The sequence below is a fragment of the Cricetulus griseus genome, chromosome 2 (assembly GCF_003668045.3).
Source record: "Cricetulus griseus strain 17A/GY chromosome 2, alternate assembly CriGri-PICRH-1.0, whole genome shotgun sequence".
In the NCBI taxonomy this organism is placed as follows: domain Eukaryota; kingdom Metazoa; phylum Chordata; class Mammalia; order Rodentia; family Cricetidae; genus Cricetulus; species Cricetulus griseus.
The window spans coordinates 34196426-34213278 of record NC_048595.1 but is presented as its reverse complement, the minus strand read 5'-3'; the positions used below and the strand labels follow the sequence as shown (position 1 = coordinate 34213278).

At 44.5% G+C, this 16853-nt stretch overlaps 1 protein-coding gene across 7 annotated transcripts in view; it reads right to left on the bottom strand.

The window, feature by feature from the left end:
- St3gal3 (ST3 beta-galactoside alpha-2,3-sialyltransferase 3) overlaps positions 1-16853 on the bottom strand; it is a 215611-nt gene that overhangs the window by 181568 nt on the left and 17190 nt on the right. For all 7 annotated transcript variants that reach the window (XM_027399026.2, XM_027399028.2, XM_027399025.2 and 4 more), the window contains exon 2: positions 5255-5399. In XM_027399026.2, coding sequence (XP_027254827.1) covers positions 5255-5369 — 115 coding nt within the window. In that variant the 5' untranslated portion in view covers positions 5370-5399. The remainder of the gene's footprint in view (positions 1-5254; positions 5400-16853) is intronic.

Sequence of the window (16853 nt, the reverse complement as noted above, 5' to 3'; positions counted from 1 at the left end):
CTGGATGCCATCCCACAAATTTGCCCTGCTTCAGATGCCCAGTGCTGCTTGGGTATCTCTGACTGGCAGAAATCACCACAACCTGTCCCACTGGGACCTATGAACAGAGAGGGTGGTACACTAGCAGGAGGCTGGGTGGCTATGGAGCTTGCTCAACGTGTTCCTTAGAGATGAAAGCTACACCTAGTGTTCCTTGTTTGACATAGCCCTTTTGTCTATTTTGTCCATGAAAAACAATTCTTTACAGAGCAAAAGCTACTTCTGATACCACTACTCTATTGTCACAGGGAGCAGAATGATGAAGCCAGGGCCAGAAACACCACCCTCCACTTCACTTTCTGAAAAGATTAACTTGACTATCTCTGTGTGTCTATCTGTGTGCATGTGTGTGCAAGTGTATAGGGGTACTTGCAGAGGCCAGAGGGGTATTGGATCTGCTAAAGCTGGAGTTACAGGTGGGTGTGAGCCACCCAGTATGGATGCTGAGAACTGAACTTGCGTCATTTGTCCTATGCCTATTAGCTCACTTCAGCCTGTCCTTCTGAAACATCACACACAATTTCCAACTGACTCGCTCCCTGAGATTTTTCAGTAGCAATCAGCTCAGCAGAATGTATTTTAGAGGCTTCTGTTATGAAGGGACTTACTATAATTGATAAATACAGTGGCAGGGATTTTTAAAGATCGCACCACACAGGAAAAAATCCTGGAAGGTCTGTTTCATTAATAAGAAATAACAGAACTTTAAATTAACACGCATACTTTCCATGAAACAGGACACTGGAATCGTTTCTAAGAAGAGACACCCACCACTTAGCCAGAACAATGGCCCAGATAAACAATCAGGGTAAGAGAAACTCAAGTACTTTATCCCCACTTGGGAAGGAATAAACGGAAGGACGCCTAGAGCTTTCTAAAAGTGAGGACTATGTTGGTTTGCTTATTAATTTATAAAAATAACTGTGCAAAAGACAGATGCGTATATTTTCATCACATTATAAACATAATCCTACAGTTTGTATGTATGTATGTGTGGTATTTTGAATGCAATTGACCCCCATAATCTCAGGGAGTGACACTATTAGGAGGTGTGTGGCTTTGTTGCAGGAAGTGTGTCACTGTGGAGGCGGGCTTTGAGGTCTCCTATGCTCGGGATAGATACCACCTAGAGTCTCAGTTGACTTTCCTGCTGCCTGCAAGATGTAGGACTCTCAGCTACTGTCTGCCTGCAGGCTGCCATGCTCCCACCATGATAGTAATGGACTGAACTTCTGAAACTGTAACTGAGCCACCTCGATTAAGAGTTGCCGTGGTCATGTTGTCCCTTCACAGCAATAAAAACCCTAAGACAATATGTGTATCTGTGTACATGTATGTGCGAGTGTATGTGCATGCATGCATGTGTGTATGTGAATGAATGTGGGTATGTGAGTGCATGTATGTGTCTAAAAGTATGTGTGTATATGAGTGGTATGTATACATTTGTGTATGTGTTTGTTAGCATGTGTATGTATAATGACTATGTACATGAATATATGTGTATTACATATGTATATGCATGCATGTGTGTATGTATATATGTGAGTGTAGGTGTGCATGTGTGTATGTGTATTTATGTGTACGTGTGTGAGTGTGTGTGTGTGTGTGTGTAGTGCTGGGGTAGCCATGGTCCCAGCTCCTTTTATATATTATTTTTCAATTTTGAGACACAATCACAGTAAGTTGCCCTGACTAGCCTTGAACTCACTATGTAGATCAGTAGATCTTGAGCTTTTGATCCTTTTTTTTTTTTTTTTTAAGTTGGGATTTCAAGACAGGGTTTCTCTGTATAACAGCCCTGGCTGTCCTGGAACTCACACTGTAGACCAGACTGGCCTCTAACCTGGAGATCCACCTGCCTCTGCCTCCCAAATGCTGGGATGAAAGATGTGCTCCACCACCCAGTGAGCTTTTTATCTTTTTGTGTCAGCCTCCTGAGTAGCTATGACTAAGGACCTGGACCGCAGGCTTAGCTTATCTACTTCTGAAACAGTGTCTTGGCATGGGGCCCAGACAGCTTCAGTTTCCCAGCTGTTTGGGCTTGTGTGTGTCACAACACCTAGTTTGCATGCTATTTTTTATCTGTAATAACTTCTTTAAAACATTTGGTTTTGTTAATTTTGGGGGGGAGAGTTGGTTTGTTTTTCTGAGTCAAGGACTCAACTGTGTAGCCCTGGCTGGCCTGGCTCCCTATGTAGACAAGGCTGGCCTCAAACGCACAGAAATCTGCCTGCCTCTGCCTCCAAGTGCTGGGATTAAAGGTCTGTGTCATAATACCTGGCTTTTAAATTATTTTTAATGGTGTGTGTGTGTGTGTGTGTGTGTGTGTGTGTGTGTGTGTAACAGTTAGACACTCATGGAGACCAAAAGCATCTGATTTTCCAGAGCTAGAGTTGAGCTACCTGACACGGTCCTGGGAACTGAACCTGGGTCCTCTGCAAGAGCAGCAAGCTCTTTTAACCACTGAGCCATCTCCCTAGCCCTGTAGATAGCACTAAAATAGGTTGATAACTGGGCTAATCTTAAACCACTCTTTGAAGGTAAGTGTCTGGGCCAGGCCTTTGGTATATGTGTTTATCCATAAGCTTCCCAAAGCAAAGTGGTTTGCACACCTCTACAATATGCCTTGTAATTGATGGAACCACAAAACTTCTATCTGGAAGATGCTCACGCCTTCAATCCCAGCACTTGGAAGGCAGAGGCAGGCAGACCTCTGTGAGTTTGAGGCCAGCCGGGTCTACACCATGAGTTCTAGGCCAGCCAGAGCTACATAAAAAGACCCTGTCTTTAAAACTCTCACTCCTCCCCCCTCTCCCTCCCTCCCTACTCAGCTCCCAATGAGGTAATCATCTGGGCTTGCCTCTGCTTGCTGAGTGAAGGCCCCCTCTCTGCCTTGGTAGCCCACCTAGGCTTGCTCCTCTTCCTCTGATACTACCACAGATATGCCACAGTGAGATGGACTCAACAACCCCTTCCAAGTCAAATATCTAAGAGGCTTGAGAGAGAGAGAGAGTATCAGAAACATTGTGGATACTGGTTAATCAGCTCACAATACAAAAGACAGCTGGTGGGAACTAGGAATTAACCACCCAAGCCCAGAGACAGCATGGCGGCTGTGAACAGCTGCCACCTCAACCTAACTAACCTCCCTGTCTTCTCCTCAAACCCCCCCCTCCCCCGAAACACACACCCTTTTTTTCTTTTTTGAGCCAGAGTCACTAGGTGACACATGCTGTTCTGGACTTCTCTATGCAGACCAGGCTGGCCTCGAAATCACAGAGATCTGCCTGCCTCTGCCGCTTGAGTACTGGATTACTTCGTGGGCTGCCACCCCTAGCTCCCATCTTTTAGAGGGTTTCTCCCTCTCTTTCCTTTCTCTTATTCCCTCCTTCGCTTTTCACTACCTCTGAGAACCTTTTCTCTCTATCAAGTAGAAAACAGAATTAAATTTTCTCTTCAGTATTTGTTGTAGTTTTCAATATGAAATGGGTCTTAAAGATGGAAAATCAGAGTTCAATTCCAGCTTAATTAAGCACTGAGATCTGTCCAACTGGAAAATGAAGATTAATGACATCTTCACAGTACTAAGTATTAAGTTAGATGAAATAAAATATATATATTGTCTGGCTGAATGCCTGATATAATGGGTCTTCTCCCAAAATCCAATTCCTTTTCACTTCTCTAGGAAAATATTGTTCAATCCTTAGTTATGACTTTGATGGAAAAACAGAAGGCCTCTGTTCCTTGCACAGGTTTTCCACTGACACGGAGGCACCATCTAGAATTCTACACTGTCTGATATAACGGCTCCTTACCTTGGAGCACTTACCCTCAATTCTAAAATAAATCAGGGCAGAAAAATGTGAATAACTTCTTGAAATACAAAGTAATGATAATTATAAACCAAGCTTTTTTTTTTTTTTTTTTTTTTTTTTTTAAACAGAGTGTCATATAGCCCAGGACGGCCTTGAACTCACTATGTGGCCAAGGATGACCCTGAACTTCCAATCCTGACTTCACCTCCTGAGTACTAGAATTACAGATATGAGCCAGCATGAGTAGTTTTATTTGGTGCTGGGCGTTGTGCATGCTAGGTAGGCACTCCACCAACTGAGCCCAGCCCTAGCCCAAGATAAACATTTAGAGGCACAAACATTCAATACAGAGCAATAACGATTTAATATGGTATTTTAAATTTCAGCTAAAAATTACCCAAGTAGTTTAGACCATGTCAGAAACTCCCAGTCTACTTTATAGCAACAGCTGCCATGTTAGGGCCTTAGTACAGTAGCAAGCTAGTTGCCAGGGGCATCTTCCACCGCATTTTAACCTTGCCCTAGAGACTGGCCCTACTCTCTAGGCTAGCTAGTTATACACTGATATCAAGGAGCTGTCCATAAAATTAAAACTGGTTTTGAGACGACACATCACTGAGAAATGGTCTAGGCAAGGCAATGTTTCTTAAACCAGGCTAATATTAAACAAAATGGCCAAAGAAAGGCTATGGGGGTTCTCCATGTGGTACGTCAAGCTGTAGCCAAGAATGGAGGGTACAACTGTGGGTGTCAAGCAATGTCAGCCCCTCAACAGCACACCTGTAACACGGAAGACATCGAGGAACAGAAACCAGAGCAGTCAGGCCGTGAGGAGCACACCATGCCACACCTGAGACCAGATACTCATAAGGAGGGAAGGATTGGGAGTTGCTGGGTCACTAGTATTCTAGTTAGATGAAAGTTCAATACCAAAGGGCTGAAAAGATGACGGAGATAGTTTCCTCAGGGGAAAATCAAACAATGACAATGTTAAGTTGCAAACGCAAGGAAAAGGTAAAGATGAATGTTCTGAGGGCAGAAAAGTAAACCAACTTCAAAACCAAACCCCAAGGCAGTCACTGAGAAGTAAGGGTGAGGTGCATTTGACTATTTCAAAAAGACAAGAGCCTTCAGGAACTAGAAACCCAGGTGCAATCTGAGGTTTGAACCAAAGAATAGCACATTCTCAGTGGGCTCAAAAAGGAAACTGAGATTTGCCATGGCATGCAGATTGAAGTGGAGGGAGCAGAAGGAAGCATCAAAGCACCCAGCCCGCAGCGACTGGACGGTGGGAGATGTCTATGCCTACTCCCCACACACAGGCATGGCAGTGATGAGCAGCATGGCAGCCACGGGAAGGAAGCTACAGGCTTGGCATGAACTACAGTGACCATACTTACTGGAGTCTTCCCATTGGAGCAAGTGCAACTTCCAAGCAGAATAATACAAAAATCCCAGGACCAGGAAGAGGCAGAGGGCTAGCAGCAGATTGCGCACAAATACCAAGAGTCCCATCTTCACATGATTTACAATGTCTTACATGACCTAAAAACAAAAATTAAAAAAGCCATTAAGATATAAAGCTATCATCATCCTTGTATGTGAAGAAGCTATAGAGACCGTTTCCAAGTGAAGAGCAATCACTGTCATGACGAGGCACCTGTCTCAAGGGAACCTTCCAGATCATTCAACACTGAGTCATCCATGACTTCGCCCATGCCAACAGTCAATTTTGGACAATTATAAGCTCTGAAATAACTATATTTGGTTTTGGTTTTGGTTGGTTTCTTGAGACAGGGTTTCTTTACGTAACAGCCCAGGCTGTCCTGGAACTCTCTTTATAGACCAGGCTGCCCTCGAACTCACAGGGATCCATCTGCCTTTGCTTCCCAAGTCTGGCTGTAAAAGTTTATTTTTATTCCATATGTATTGAGTGTTTTCTCTGTGTGTTTGTGTGCACCATGTGTGTGCTTAGTGTCTGCAGAGGCCAGAAGAGGACGTCAGATCCCCTGGAATTGAGGTACAGATGGTTGTGAGCTGTCATGTAGGAACTGAACCTGAGTCCCCTGAAAAATCAGCCAGTGTTCTTAATGACCCAGCCAACTCTAACCTCTCAATTCTTTAAAAAAAAAAATTAAAAGCTTTATTCATGTATATTTGTGGGTGTATCTGCATGCCTGTATGTATATCACATGCATTCAGGTGGCAGGGAAGCCAGGAGAGGGTATCAGATCCCCTATAACTGGAATTACAGGCAGTTGTGAGCAGCCTAATGTAGGGGCTGCAAACCCAATCCAGGTCCTCTAGAAAAACAATACATGTTCTTAACCACTGAGCCATCTCCCTAGCCCTTTTAAAATCACACACACACACACACACACACACACACACACACACACAATATATATATATATATATATATATATATATATAATATATATATTATATATGTTTGTGTGTGTAGAGGGGCATATGCAAGTATGAGTACAGGTACCTTGTGGGTCCAGAAGAGGACCTCAGATCCCCCAGAGCTGCAGTTATGGGTGGTTGTGAGCCACTTGAAGGGGGCGCAGGAACTGAAGTTCAGCCCCTCTGTAAGAGCAGTAAGGCACTCTTAACCGCTGAACTCTCTCTCCAGCCCTCAAGTAAATTGCACCATATGCCTTCCCACCATCACTACCCTAGTCCAAGCCATCACCATGTTCCCACAAATCAGTTTATACTCTCTGCATCCATTTTGCACACAGCACCATTGGTCTTTTTTGTATTGCTCAAGACAAAGGTCTCTCTACACCGCCTAGGCTGACCTAGAACTTGCTGGTGTAGCCCAGACTGGCCCCTTCTGTCTCAGCCTCTATCTGGTGCATGAGCCGCCATGTCCAGCTCATAACCATTTCTAACATAAAAATCTGAAAATGTTGTTGCCATGCTCAAACTCCCTTGAATTCATTTTCTTGGGCTGCTAAAACAAGGTTGGGGTAGACTAAACAGTTTACAGTAAAAGACATTTATTATCTCAGAGTCCTGAAGGCCAATACCCACTACTGAGTAGCTCAGCCAGGCCCTTAGTGTACAGTCATGTGAGTCTGAGCCAGTGTGTCAGGAGCTGCACACTTCCAGAAGCCCTGGAAAAGAACTGGAGTCCATGCTCGCTCCAGCTGCTGCTCAAACCTTGTCCCTATAGCTGGCTCCCTTGTAGAAAGGAGCAGTCTTACTCCTGTAGTCTCTCTCCATGGTCCCCATCAGTCATGTAGGCTAAGCTTCTCTCACTCTCCACTTTGCCCTTCTGTAGCAGCTTGCTTCTGCTTGCAGCTGGAGAAATTCCTCCACTTTTCAGGGTTCCTGTGATTATAATGGGCCCATCTACCTAATCCAGGCTGACTGTCCTCTTCAAAGGTCCATAATCTTCATTCTATCTATAAGGAGCCTTTGCCAAGTCAGGTAACATATTCACAGGCTCCAACATTCAGAGTGCAGGCATCTTCGGGGACCGCTCTGCCTAACAGACCTCTCATTCCATTCTAGATGTTTCTAAAGTCTCTGCTCTATAGCGTAAGCCCCCTGCCACTTCGGATGCTGCCCCTGCTTCTCACCGCCTCACCAGTGCCCCATGCCTTAGCCATTCTCTGAATGCCACCTCATTTCCTTTCCCAAGGCATGTATGGAACCCATTTCCCACAAACTTTGCTATATACAGTACTTTCTGTACACCCTTTGATACAAACTTGACTGTAACAGTGGCCAAGAAGACCTCCCTGGGTCAGACTCCCCGCCCCCCCAAGTCCCAATCACTTAACCCAGTTACCAAGTAACATGAAAAAGACACTATGTATACATATTAATAATGGGCCAGTGAGATGGCTCAGAGGATAAGGTGCCTGCGGCTAAGCTTGAAATCCAAGTTCACTCCATGGAACCCAGATGGTAGAAGGAGGGAAATGACCCTAATGAGCTGTCTGTCCTCTGACCTCCACTCATGCTACAACATGCCCATCCAACCCCAACATACACAGTATAGAAATAAGTGTAATAGTCAGGCAGTGTTGGTGCACACCTTTAATCCCCACCCTTGGGAGGCAGGCAGAGGCAGGTGGATCTCTGTGAGTTCGAGGCCAGCCTGGTCTACAGAGCTAGTTCCAGGATAGCCAGGGCTACACAGAGAAACCCTGTTTGGGAAAAAAACAAAAAAAACAAAACAAACAAACAAAAAACAAAAAGGAAATAAGTGCAATAAAAATTTAAGTATTAATAACAAAGTGATAAAAAGATAATTTGCAGATGATGGAATGGCCCACTTAGGAGACCTTTTCCCTTATAAATGAGGAAGACACCAGAATGAATGGGAAGTTCAATAGATTAGGTGATTATAAGATTAATGTACAAAAAAGGTAAGAGCTTCTTAAAAACATGCCAAAAATATGCAATTAGAAAATGTGAGATGTTACAAAAACTAATAAGTATTCTCTAAATTTAAAAAGAAAGAAAGGAAGAAAGAAAGAAAGAAAGAAAGAAAGAAAGAAAGAAAGAAAGAAAGAAAATGTAAGATGAGGGGCCAGGGAGATGGTTCAGGGGTTAAGAGCACTGCATGCTCTTCCAGAGAACCGGAATTCAATTCCCAGCACCCACATGACAACACTCGCAACTGTTGGTAATTCCAGTTTGAGGGGACCTGACACCCATAGCAAAACACCAATGCACATAAAATAAAAATAGAAAAGAAAATGTGAGATGAAAAAGATTCCATTCATCATGGCAACAAACTCTCTAAAGTACTTAAAAACGAACTTGGGAAGAAATGAACAAGACTTTCACCAGAGAACACATCCAACCAGAGAAATTAATGTAGTATGATCTTCTTGAGTGGACGCACACATGGAGAGGGGTGTATGTGCACACGGAGGCCAGACACAGGACTTTCACTGACCCTGCAGCCACTCATCCACTGGACTGTCCATCCAGTAAGCTCCTGAGTTCCTCCTCTGCCTCTCAGAGCTGGGACGATGGGTGAGAACTTGCTTCCTGTGTGGGTGCTGGAAATCAAACATGGTTCCTCATGCTTGTGCTGCTAATTGCCTTCCCAGCCCCGGAATATAACAAGTTCTTAAAGGAAATTATCAGTGCAGTAAATACATCATTTCTCTAGAAGATTGCTTTAATTCTAGTCAAAATCCATAATTAATTTTTTTGCACTTGGTTCTAGTTATTTGAGTTTGTTCCCAAAAAGAACCTAGAAAAAAATAATTCTTGCATGTGCATGTATATGTGTGTATTTACATGTGTGCTTAATCATGTATGTATGGTGCACATGAATATTACGCATGTGTAAGCCAGAGGACGACCTCAAGCCATTCCTCTCTTTTTTGAGAAAATGTCTCTTACTGACTTGGAGCTTACTCAACAGCCTGGGTTGGCTGGCCAGTGGTCCAGGAATTGATCACCAGAACAGCTGGCCAATGATCTAGGCATCTGTCACCAGCCTCTGCCTCTGCAGCTCTGGAATAACAAGTGCACACCACTACACACCACTACACCTGGCTTTCTCTGTATGGGTTCTGGGCTGGAACAGAAGTCTTCATGCTTTCAAGGTCGGTTCTTGGCTGACTGAGCCGTCACTCGACCCTTTTTCATTTTGTTTTGTTTTGTTGAGATAGGGTTTCTCTGTGGCTTTGGAGGCTGTCCTGGAACTTGCTCTTGTAGACCAGGTTGGTCTCAAACTCACAGAGATCCACCTGCCTCTGCCTCCCGAGTGCTGGGATTAAAGGCGTGCGCCACCAACGCCTGGCTTTTTCATTTTGTTTTTAAAGCTCTCATGCATGTATACATTGTACGTGGAACGTATTCTGCCTCAAATCCCTTTACGCGTCCTTTTTGTTTTTGCCCCATAGTTTTGCCCCCTACAGTTTCACTTCTACTGTCCAGTCCCATAAACAAACATGATTTTATACCTTCATATAAAGTCTAGAAATTACAACTGAGAGAACACATATGACAGTTATCAGAAACTTTTAAAATGAAAAAGAAAGAGAAACTGAAGCTGTATGGGGAGTGATCAAACTTAGCTTCCTATATATCCTCCCAATATTTCAACAGCAGATGCAAGGACCTTGTTCATCACAGCACTTCAACAGCGGGTACAAGGACCTCGCCCTGCCAGCAAGCAGGCATAATGCAATAGTGGGCACCAGCAGAGCCCTCTAATCCAACTCTGCTCTGCTAACATCTACTTGGAGAGAGCATCAGATCCCATAGGAGGAGATCACAGTCTCAGGGACCCATGCCAGATGCCAATCACAGCCCCAGCCGGATTTCCCAGTACTTCTGACCCAGGGGCTACAAATCAAGGTTCCCCAGACCCCCTGCCTAGGTTCCACTCATTGGTTGAACTGGGTCACAAATCCCATAGAAACACTTTCATTTAGCAGTTGAACGTAAGACATTACAAAGGATATAGATGAAGAGACATGTTTGGTCACATAAAGGGAAGGGGACTCAGGGCTTCCACGGCCTCTGCAGCTGGCACCTCAGGAATCTTCACCTGTTTAACCTCATCCTTTCATGTTTTGTGAGATTTTGGTACATGGACCAATGTTTACAGCATGGCCATTGGTATCTAACTTCATATCCCTGAAAAGTCTATGGAGTGAGACTAAAGGTCCCAGCCCTTCACTCCTACCTCAGTCTCTTCAGAAAAAGTATACTTTGATGAGAATAGTCCCCACAGGTCCCTATGTTGGAATATGTGGTCCACTGTTGGTGGAACTGTTTGGGAAGGATTAGGAGGTGTGGCTTTGTTGGAGGCAGCGTATTACTCAGGGTGGGCTTTAAGGTTTCAAAAGACTCAAGCTATTCTCAGTGTCCCTCTCTCTGCCTTGTGGTTGTGTCTCAAGGTATAAGCTCTCAGTTACTGCTCCAGAGTCATGCCTGCCTTCCTGATGCCATACTCCCTGTCATGATGGTCATGGACTAACCATCCAAAAGTGGAAACCTTCCTTTTCTAAGTTGTCTTGGTCATGGTGTTTTATCATAGCAATAGAAAAGGGACTAAGACAGCCAGCCTCCATCCTGCAGCCATAGAGTAGCTGCCAGCTGTCAGTCAAGCCATTGGCATACAACAAGATATCACTTCAGATATTCTAAAGATTTTAGGAGTTATATTGCCAGGAGACAGAGGTGAAGACCAAATATATATATATATTCCAGCAATACTAGTGGGTTCTAGAAATGAGACCCCTCAGACAGATTCACAGACCTTTATATAGGCATGAGTTTATCTATATACATATATGTACATTTATTTGATATATATATGTGTATATATATATATATCACAATGAAAATTCATCTTCTTTCATATCAAAACTAACTCCAAACTGTAATTACTAAGAGACATAATACAAAACAAACATAGTGGGACCACTAGTGTGATGGGGGACATCCTGCTGTATATGTTACTCTTATTGGTTGATGAATAGAACACTGTTTGGTCAATAGAGGCAGGAAGATAGGTGGGACTAGGAGACAAGGAGAATTCTGGGAAAGGTAGTCAGAGAGAGAGAGAGAGAGAGACACCACGTGGAGATGCTGAGGTAGCTGAGGAAGGAGTAACAGGTCCATACCCTTCTTCAGTAAGATAAGACCACATGGAAATACTTAGATTTATAGAAATGGGTTATTAATTAAGAGAGAGCTAGCCAGTAAGAAGCCCTAGGCATCAGCCAACAGTTTAATAGTTAATATAGCATCCATGTGTTTATTTGGGGCAAATCAGCAGCAGAACCAAGCTGGAAAGAAAACTCCAGCAATACTAGTGGGTTCTAGAAATGAGATCCCTCAGACAGATTCACAGACATATAGGCATGAGTTTATCTATATACATATATGTACATTTATTTGATGCTAAACATATAAAGACCTGAGAGGTACCACAATCTTCATGTTAGCTGTTCCTAGGAACAGGATGGGGTGTGACATGTGCATCCTTGGGAGGCTTCTGTTTTCCCATTTATATACTTCAGAATTATATTTGTTATGAGTCACAGAATTGCCTCCATAATGGAAATTTACAATGTTTCTACACCTTAATTAAGCTCTGCAACAGTGAGGATCCTATACAAGGCACCAGTGTGATGGCCCATCAGGTGGGGCTGCTTGCTGCCAAGCCTGGTGACCTGAGTTCAATCCCAGGGATTCATATAGTAGAAGGAAAGAACCATATTTTTGCAAGTTGTCCTCTGACTTCCATGTGTGTGTTATAGTACACACATAACTATTACCTAAAAACCAGTCCTGTGCAGGAATGCCCATCAGCCACACAGATTTTAAAGATAAAATTAACAACCATTCAAACACCCGATTAGCAAGGAAGCCACAAACCTTGGGCTCTTTGAGTGTTGTCTGCTGGGCCTTGACAGGAAGCACACTAAACACGCAGAAGAGATCCCGGAGGAGGTGTGATGGCAGGATTTTGTAAGCTGTGTGGGTAGGGTCTAAAAGAGCTGTTGGGAGACTAGCAAGGGCAGGAGGCTGCTCCTTCTCTCCTGAAAGGGAAAGAAGAGAGAAAGCTGTCCCGGCAGCTGTCAAAGAGCTGTCGGGAGAAGACAGGCACTAGATAGAAGAGTGGGATGAAGGGTATAGCTTCTACTAGGACAGCGGACAGCAGCAGTGGGGTGATTAAAAAAAAAAAAAATCTAACCTCTCACTCACCCTTAGGTCTGCTGTTCTGCCATTTTTGTCAACCAATCCCAAATGGAGACCAGAGGGCAAGGAAGTGTGGTGATGTGGTTCACAAAGGCCAGCCATAGCACACAGAGGAAAGGTGAACACTAGATCCTTGAGGGCAGGGGGTGAATGGTAAATGCAAAACAGGATGCAACAAGAGCATGAACCTGTGCCTAGAACACACTGCTACACAGACGTGATCTACAGGGAGAAGAAAGTACGCGTATGTATAGCCTCATCCTGGCAACAACAGATGGGGACGCCCGTAATTGAAAAATTAAGTGGATTTGAGGCTGGAGATATGGCTCAGTTGTTAAAAGCACTTGCTGCTCTTACAGAGGACCTGAGTTTGGCTCCTAGAACCTATACAGCTAACATCTGTTTGTTAACTCCAAACTCAGGGGAGCCAGCATTATCTTCAGGTCCTCCAAGGGCTCCTGTGTGCACGTGGTGCATATAAACTCACACAGGAATGTACACACACACACACACACACACACACACACACACACAATAAATAAATCTTCAGAAACTAAGTGGATTTGGAGGGGTATTTTTCACAATCTATTTATTTGTATATTCATTTTCAGTCCTTATAAAAACCAATATACAAAGCTTTCAAAGTGAAGCAGAGACTCTGTAGGTCTCGTCCTTTGTAGGTCTTCCCCAGATGCCATCTCGATTTTTGAGTCACGGTCTCTCACTGAACCTTAGAGTTCACCACTCAGCTAGGTTGGCTAGCCAGCAGGTTCCAGAGCTGGTATTAAAAACACAAGGCCCAACACCCAGCTTTTCACGTGGGTGATGGAGGTCAAGTTCAGGTCCTCATGTTTGCACAGCAGGGCTTTATCAACCCAGCCACTTCCTGGGCCCCAGGGACCCGAGTTTCAAGTAGCACAACAGACTCTGCATCTTAACTAAGAATAAAAACATTAAAAAAAGTAAGGAATAATCGATCCGTCTAACCAAATGCAAGTGATTCTCAGGAGGCTTTCCTTTGAGAGTGCGGAAGCGGTGGCAGAGGTGCCGCCTCAGTCAGTGCAGCCAGGCGGTGGGCAGACACAGGGCAGTCTGCAAATCAATCTAACAGATTTACCCCTTTATTCAACAAAGAGTTCACAAGCAGCATGTGTTACAGACACAGCAAGAAACAGTGCCTCCCTAGCATGTGTGAGGCCCTGGGTTCCATTCCCAGGACCACAGAAACAAACAAAAACCCGTATCTAGATGTCCTGTGTCCTCACTGCCATAGGTCCTTTCAGGGGCTGAGCTGGACAGTACATGTAAGCATACACATGTACACATACACACATGACCATACACATGTGAGCATACACACGAGTGTATGCATGAGAGCATATGCACATGACCATACACACACAAACATACACATGTGAGCAAACACATGTGCACACACACGTGAGCATACACACCAGCCATCTCCACCTGCATTGGCCTTTACACTCCGAGAACAATCAGCTCACCCTGATACTCCCAATTCTAATACAAACCAAGCTTTCCCCTTTGCAGATTTCAGTCATTTAGAAATCTTCCTGCCACTTATCTGCTGTGCTGCCTCCTTGGGCCCTCTATGGACTTCAGCCTCCTCTTGCCCTTTCACCTTGCTCAGCCCCTAAAGCTAATGAAAGTATTCAGAGAAGAAGGGAGGAAAAGAAGTCATTGGTCTTAAGCGGTCTCACACTGCAGACAACCCCAAGGGGCTGTCTTAATTGACTATTATATTGACCGTCAGGTAGATTGTGGCCATTACCACCTTCACAAGAGCAGCTGTGACCTTCAAGATCAGGCATATTTGATTGGCATTTCCTCACAGAAGTGGGTAGGGAGGATGGCCATGCTCTCACCGGAGAGTTCAGCCTCTCCCTCTGAAAAGGACCTCTCAGCCATGTGAGTCCACACACACTGCAAGAGGTGATGAGGTCCTTAGGAAGTGAAAGGGTCACTGAACAGGAGATTCTCTCTATACAGTCACGGGAGGTTGTTATTCCATGCTGGGGTGAGATTTTTGGGTGGTGTGGCCATTTCAAGGTTACCCATACTCCTGTAAGTAACCTTTCATTCACGTCTGCAAATAGGCCTAATAAACTCACTGGCTCACCAAGCCGGACTGGACTCTGGTGGAACCGTACTTTGGTCTGTTGTGAGTGCCTTATCAGGGATGAGCACACACTTCCTCACCTCTGGCAAAGTTCACACAACAACAGAAGCTCCTCAGGAAGCCTGGAAACAATGTGGACACTCCCAACACACCATCAATCTGAGGTCAGTCAAGCCTTGGGAATTTTACCTTCTGGCCACACCTGGAGCCCTCCACCCACCCTCTCGGCTAGATTATATGGTGCTGTTCCCAGCCCCCCATAATCTTTGGTTCTATAACTGCCTCATAGAGGGTGGGTGCCTCTGTCCCCACCCTCTCCAACTCTCCTGCTCAGTAGCCAATGTAATATGATTTGCTCCAGGCACAGTCTTCCCACCATGCTTAGGTTACTTCGCCACTAAACCAGGCCCTCCCACCTCCCTTGCCACCCCCCCCCCCCCGTCTCCCCATGCACCCACCACAGGCCTCCTTTTCCACCAGCAAACTTCTTTTGGTGTTCAGAGCTCACCATTCTCACCTAAGGCCAAGCTGAAGCCCTGCTGCCCACCTGTTCTGAGACAAGCTTCACTGTATATCCTAGGCTGGCCTCTGGTGTAGCCTCTGTTTTTAAAGATTTACTTTTATTTATGTATGTGTGTGTGAGTATGCCACATGTGTGGGCCAGTGAAAGCCAGAAGAGGACATGGAGTCCCTGAGAGCAGTTTAGAGGTGGCTGTGGACCCCTCTGATATGGACGCTGGGAACCAAACTCCAGCCATGGCTGAAAGCGTTTCACCACACCCCTTCCTCCAGCCAGCTCCAACTCACCCTTCATCCTTACCTTAAAGATGAATTCATTCCACAAGGAAATGCTACCTGCCTCACGTTTTAGCCTAAGGCCTTCTGTTGGATGCTCCCACAGCACCTGTGCACCTCACCCCCTTTCATATTATATTGGTAAATATAATAATCTAGCATTAAGATTCTGGCTCACCCAGGCAGGGAAAATTGCTCTTTTGTTTACCACTGTGCCCTGGTATGTGTTCAAACCCTTATCTGTTGACTACCTGATGACTCAATAAGTTATAGCGTGCTTTCAAAGAGTTGTTCATGACACAGAAAACTATATCGCCTTAATCAGCCACAGAAAGAGTTATACAGAAGTCTGAATCTGCTGAAAGAAACTACACCCAAACCATCTCTAAAACACCCTACAGTCGATTACTTTCTAAACCAAACCAGCAACAACCGGAATGGAGGTGTCAGTGTTGTTGACCCTCCAATGTCAGCCACAATGTTTGCCACCATGCAAAGCCACGAGCACTTCCAGGGCATCCTCCTGTGAAGACTTCAGAAGCGAGCCAATTGGAAGTTATCATATACAACTGATTAGCCGGCTTCCCAAACCAGTTCCTTCATCAGTTCTTAAAAAAAAAAAGCGTTTTTTTGCTGAACATACCCAAGCTATTCCCGCTTGGCTGAGCAGATTTAAACAATGAATATAAATCAAATCTATGAAATTATTTTACTCAGAACAATTGTGTTCTTTTTAATCACAACTAATAAAATAATGAATGGTGCTGATACTCACATAGCTCTTACTGCGGACCAGCCACAGCTCTAAGAGTTTTACTTATTAGCTCTGCCTCTCGACTCTATGAAGTTATCATTTACAGCTCATAGTGAAGAAGCCCAAGCACAAAGCAGTCGGAGATCACAGCCCAGAAAACAGCCGAGCTGGACTCAAATTCAGCTGATCTGGCTCCATTTATACTGCATCACCTCTCTAGGGAAAGAAAGGGGTTAGGGAGCGCCTCCTGGCTGAACATGAGGCTGTGGGTTCAAATCCCCAGCACCAAAGAAACAGACCCAGAAAAACAGGGAGAAACTCAGAAAAGCTGCTTCAGAATAATAATAGAGCCGGCGATGGTACATGCCTCTAACCCTAGCACTCAGGCAACATGGTTGAAGGACAGCCTGACCTACACAGCAAGCTCCAGGCCTGTCTCAAATAAATGGAGAAATAATGATAGGAAATAACTGGTACAAACAGGAGCTATGTAAACACACTGCAATAAAGAAATGGGAAAGAATAGAGAAAGTCAAAGCTACGTAAACACACTGCAATAAAGAAACGGGGAAAGAATAGAGAAAGTCAAAGCTACGTAAACACACTGCAATAA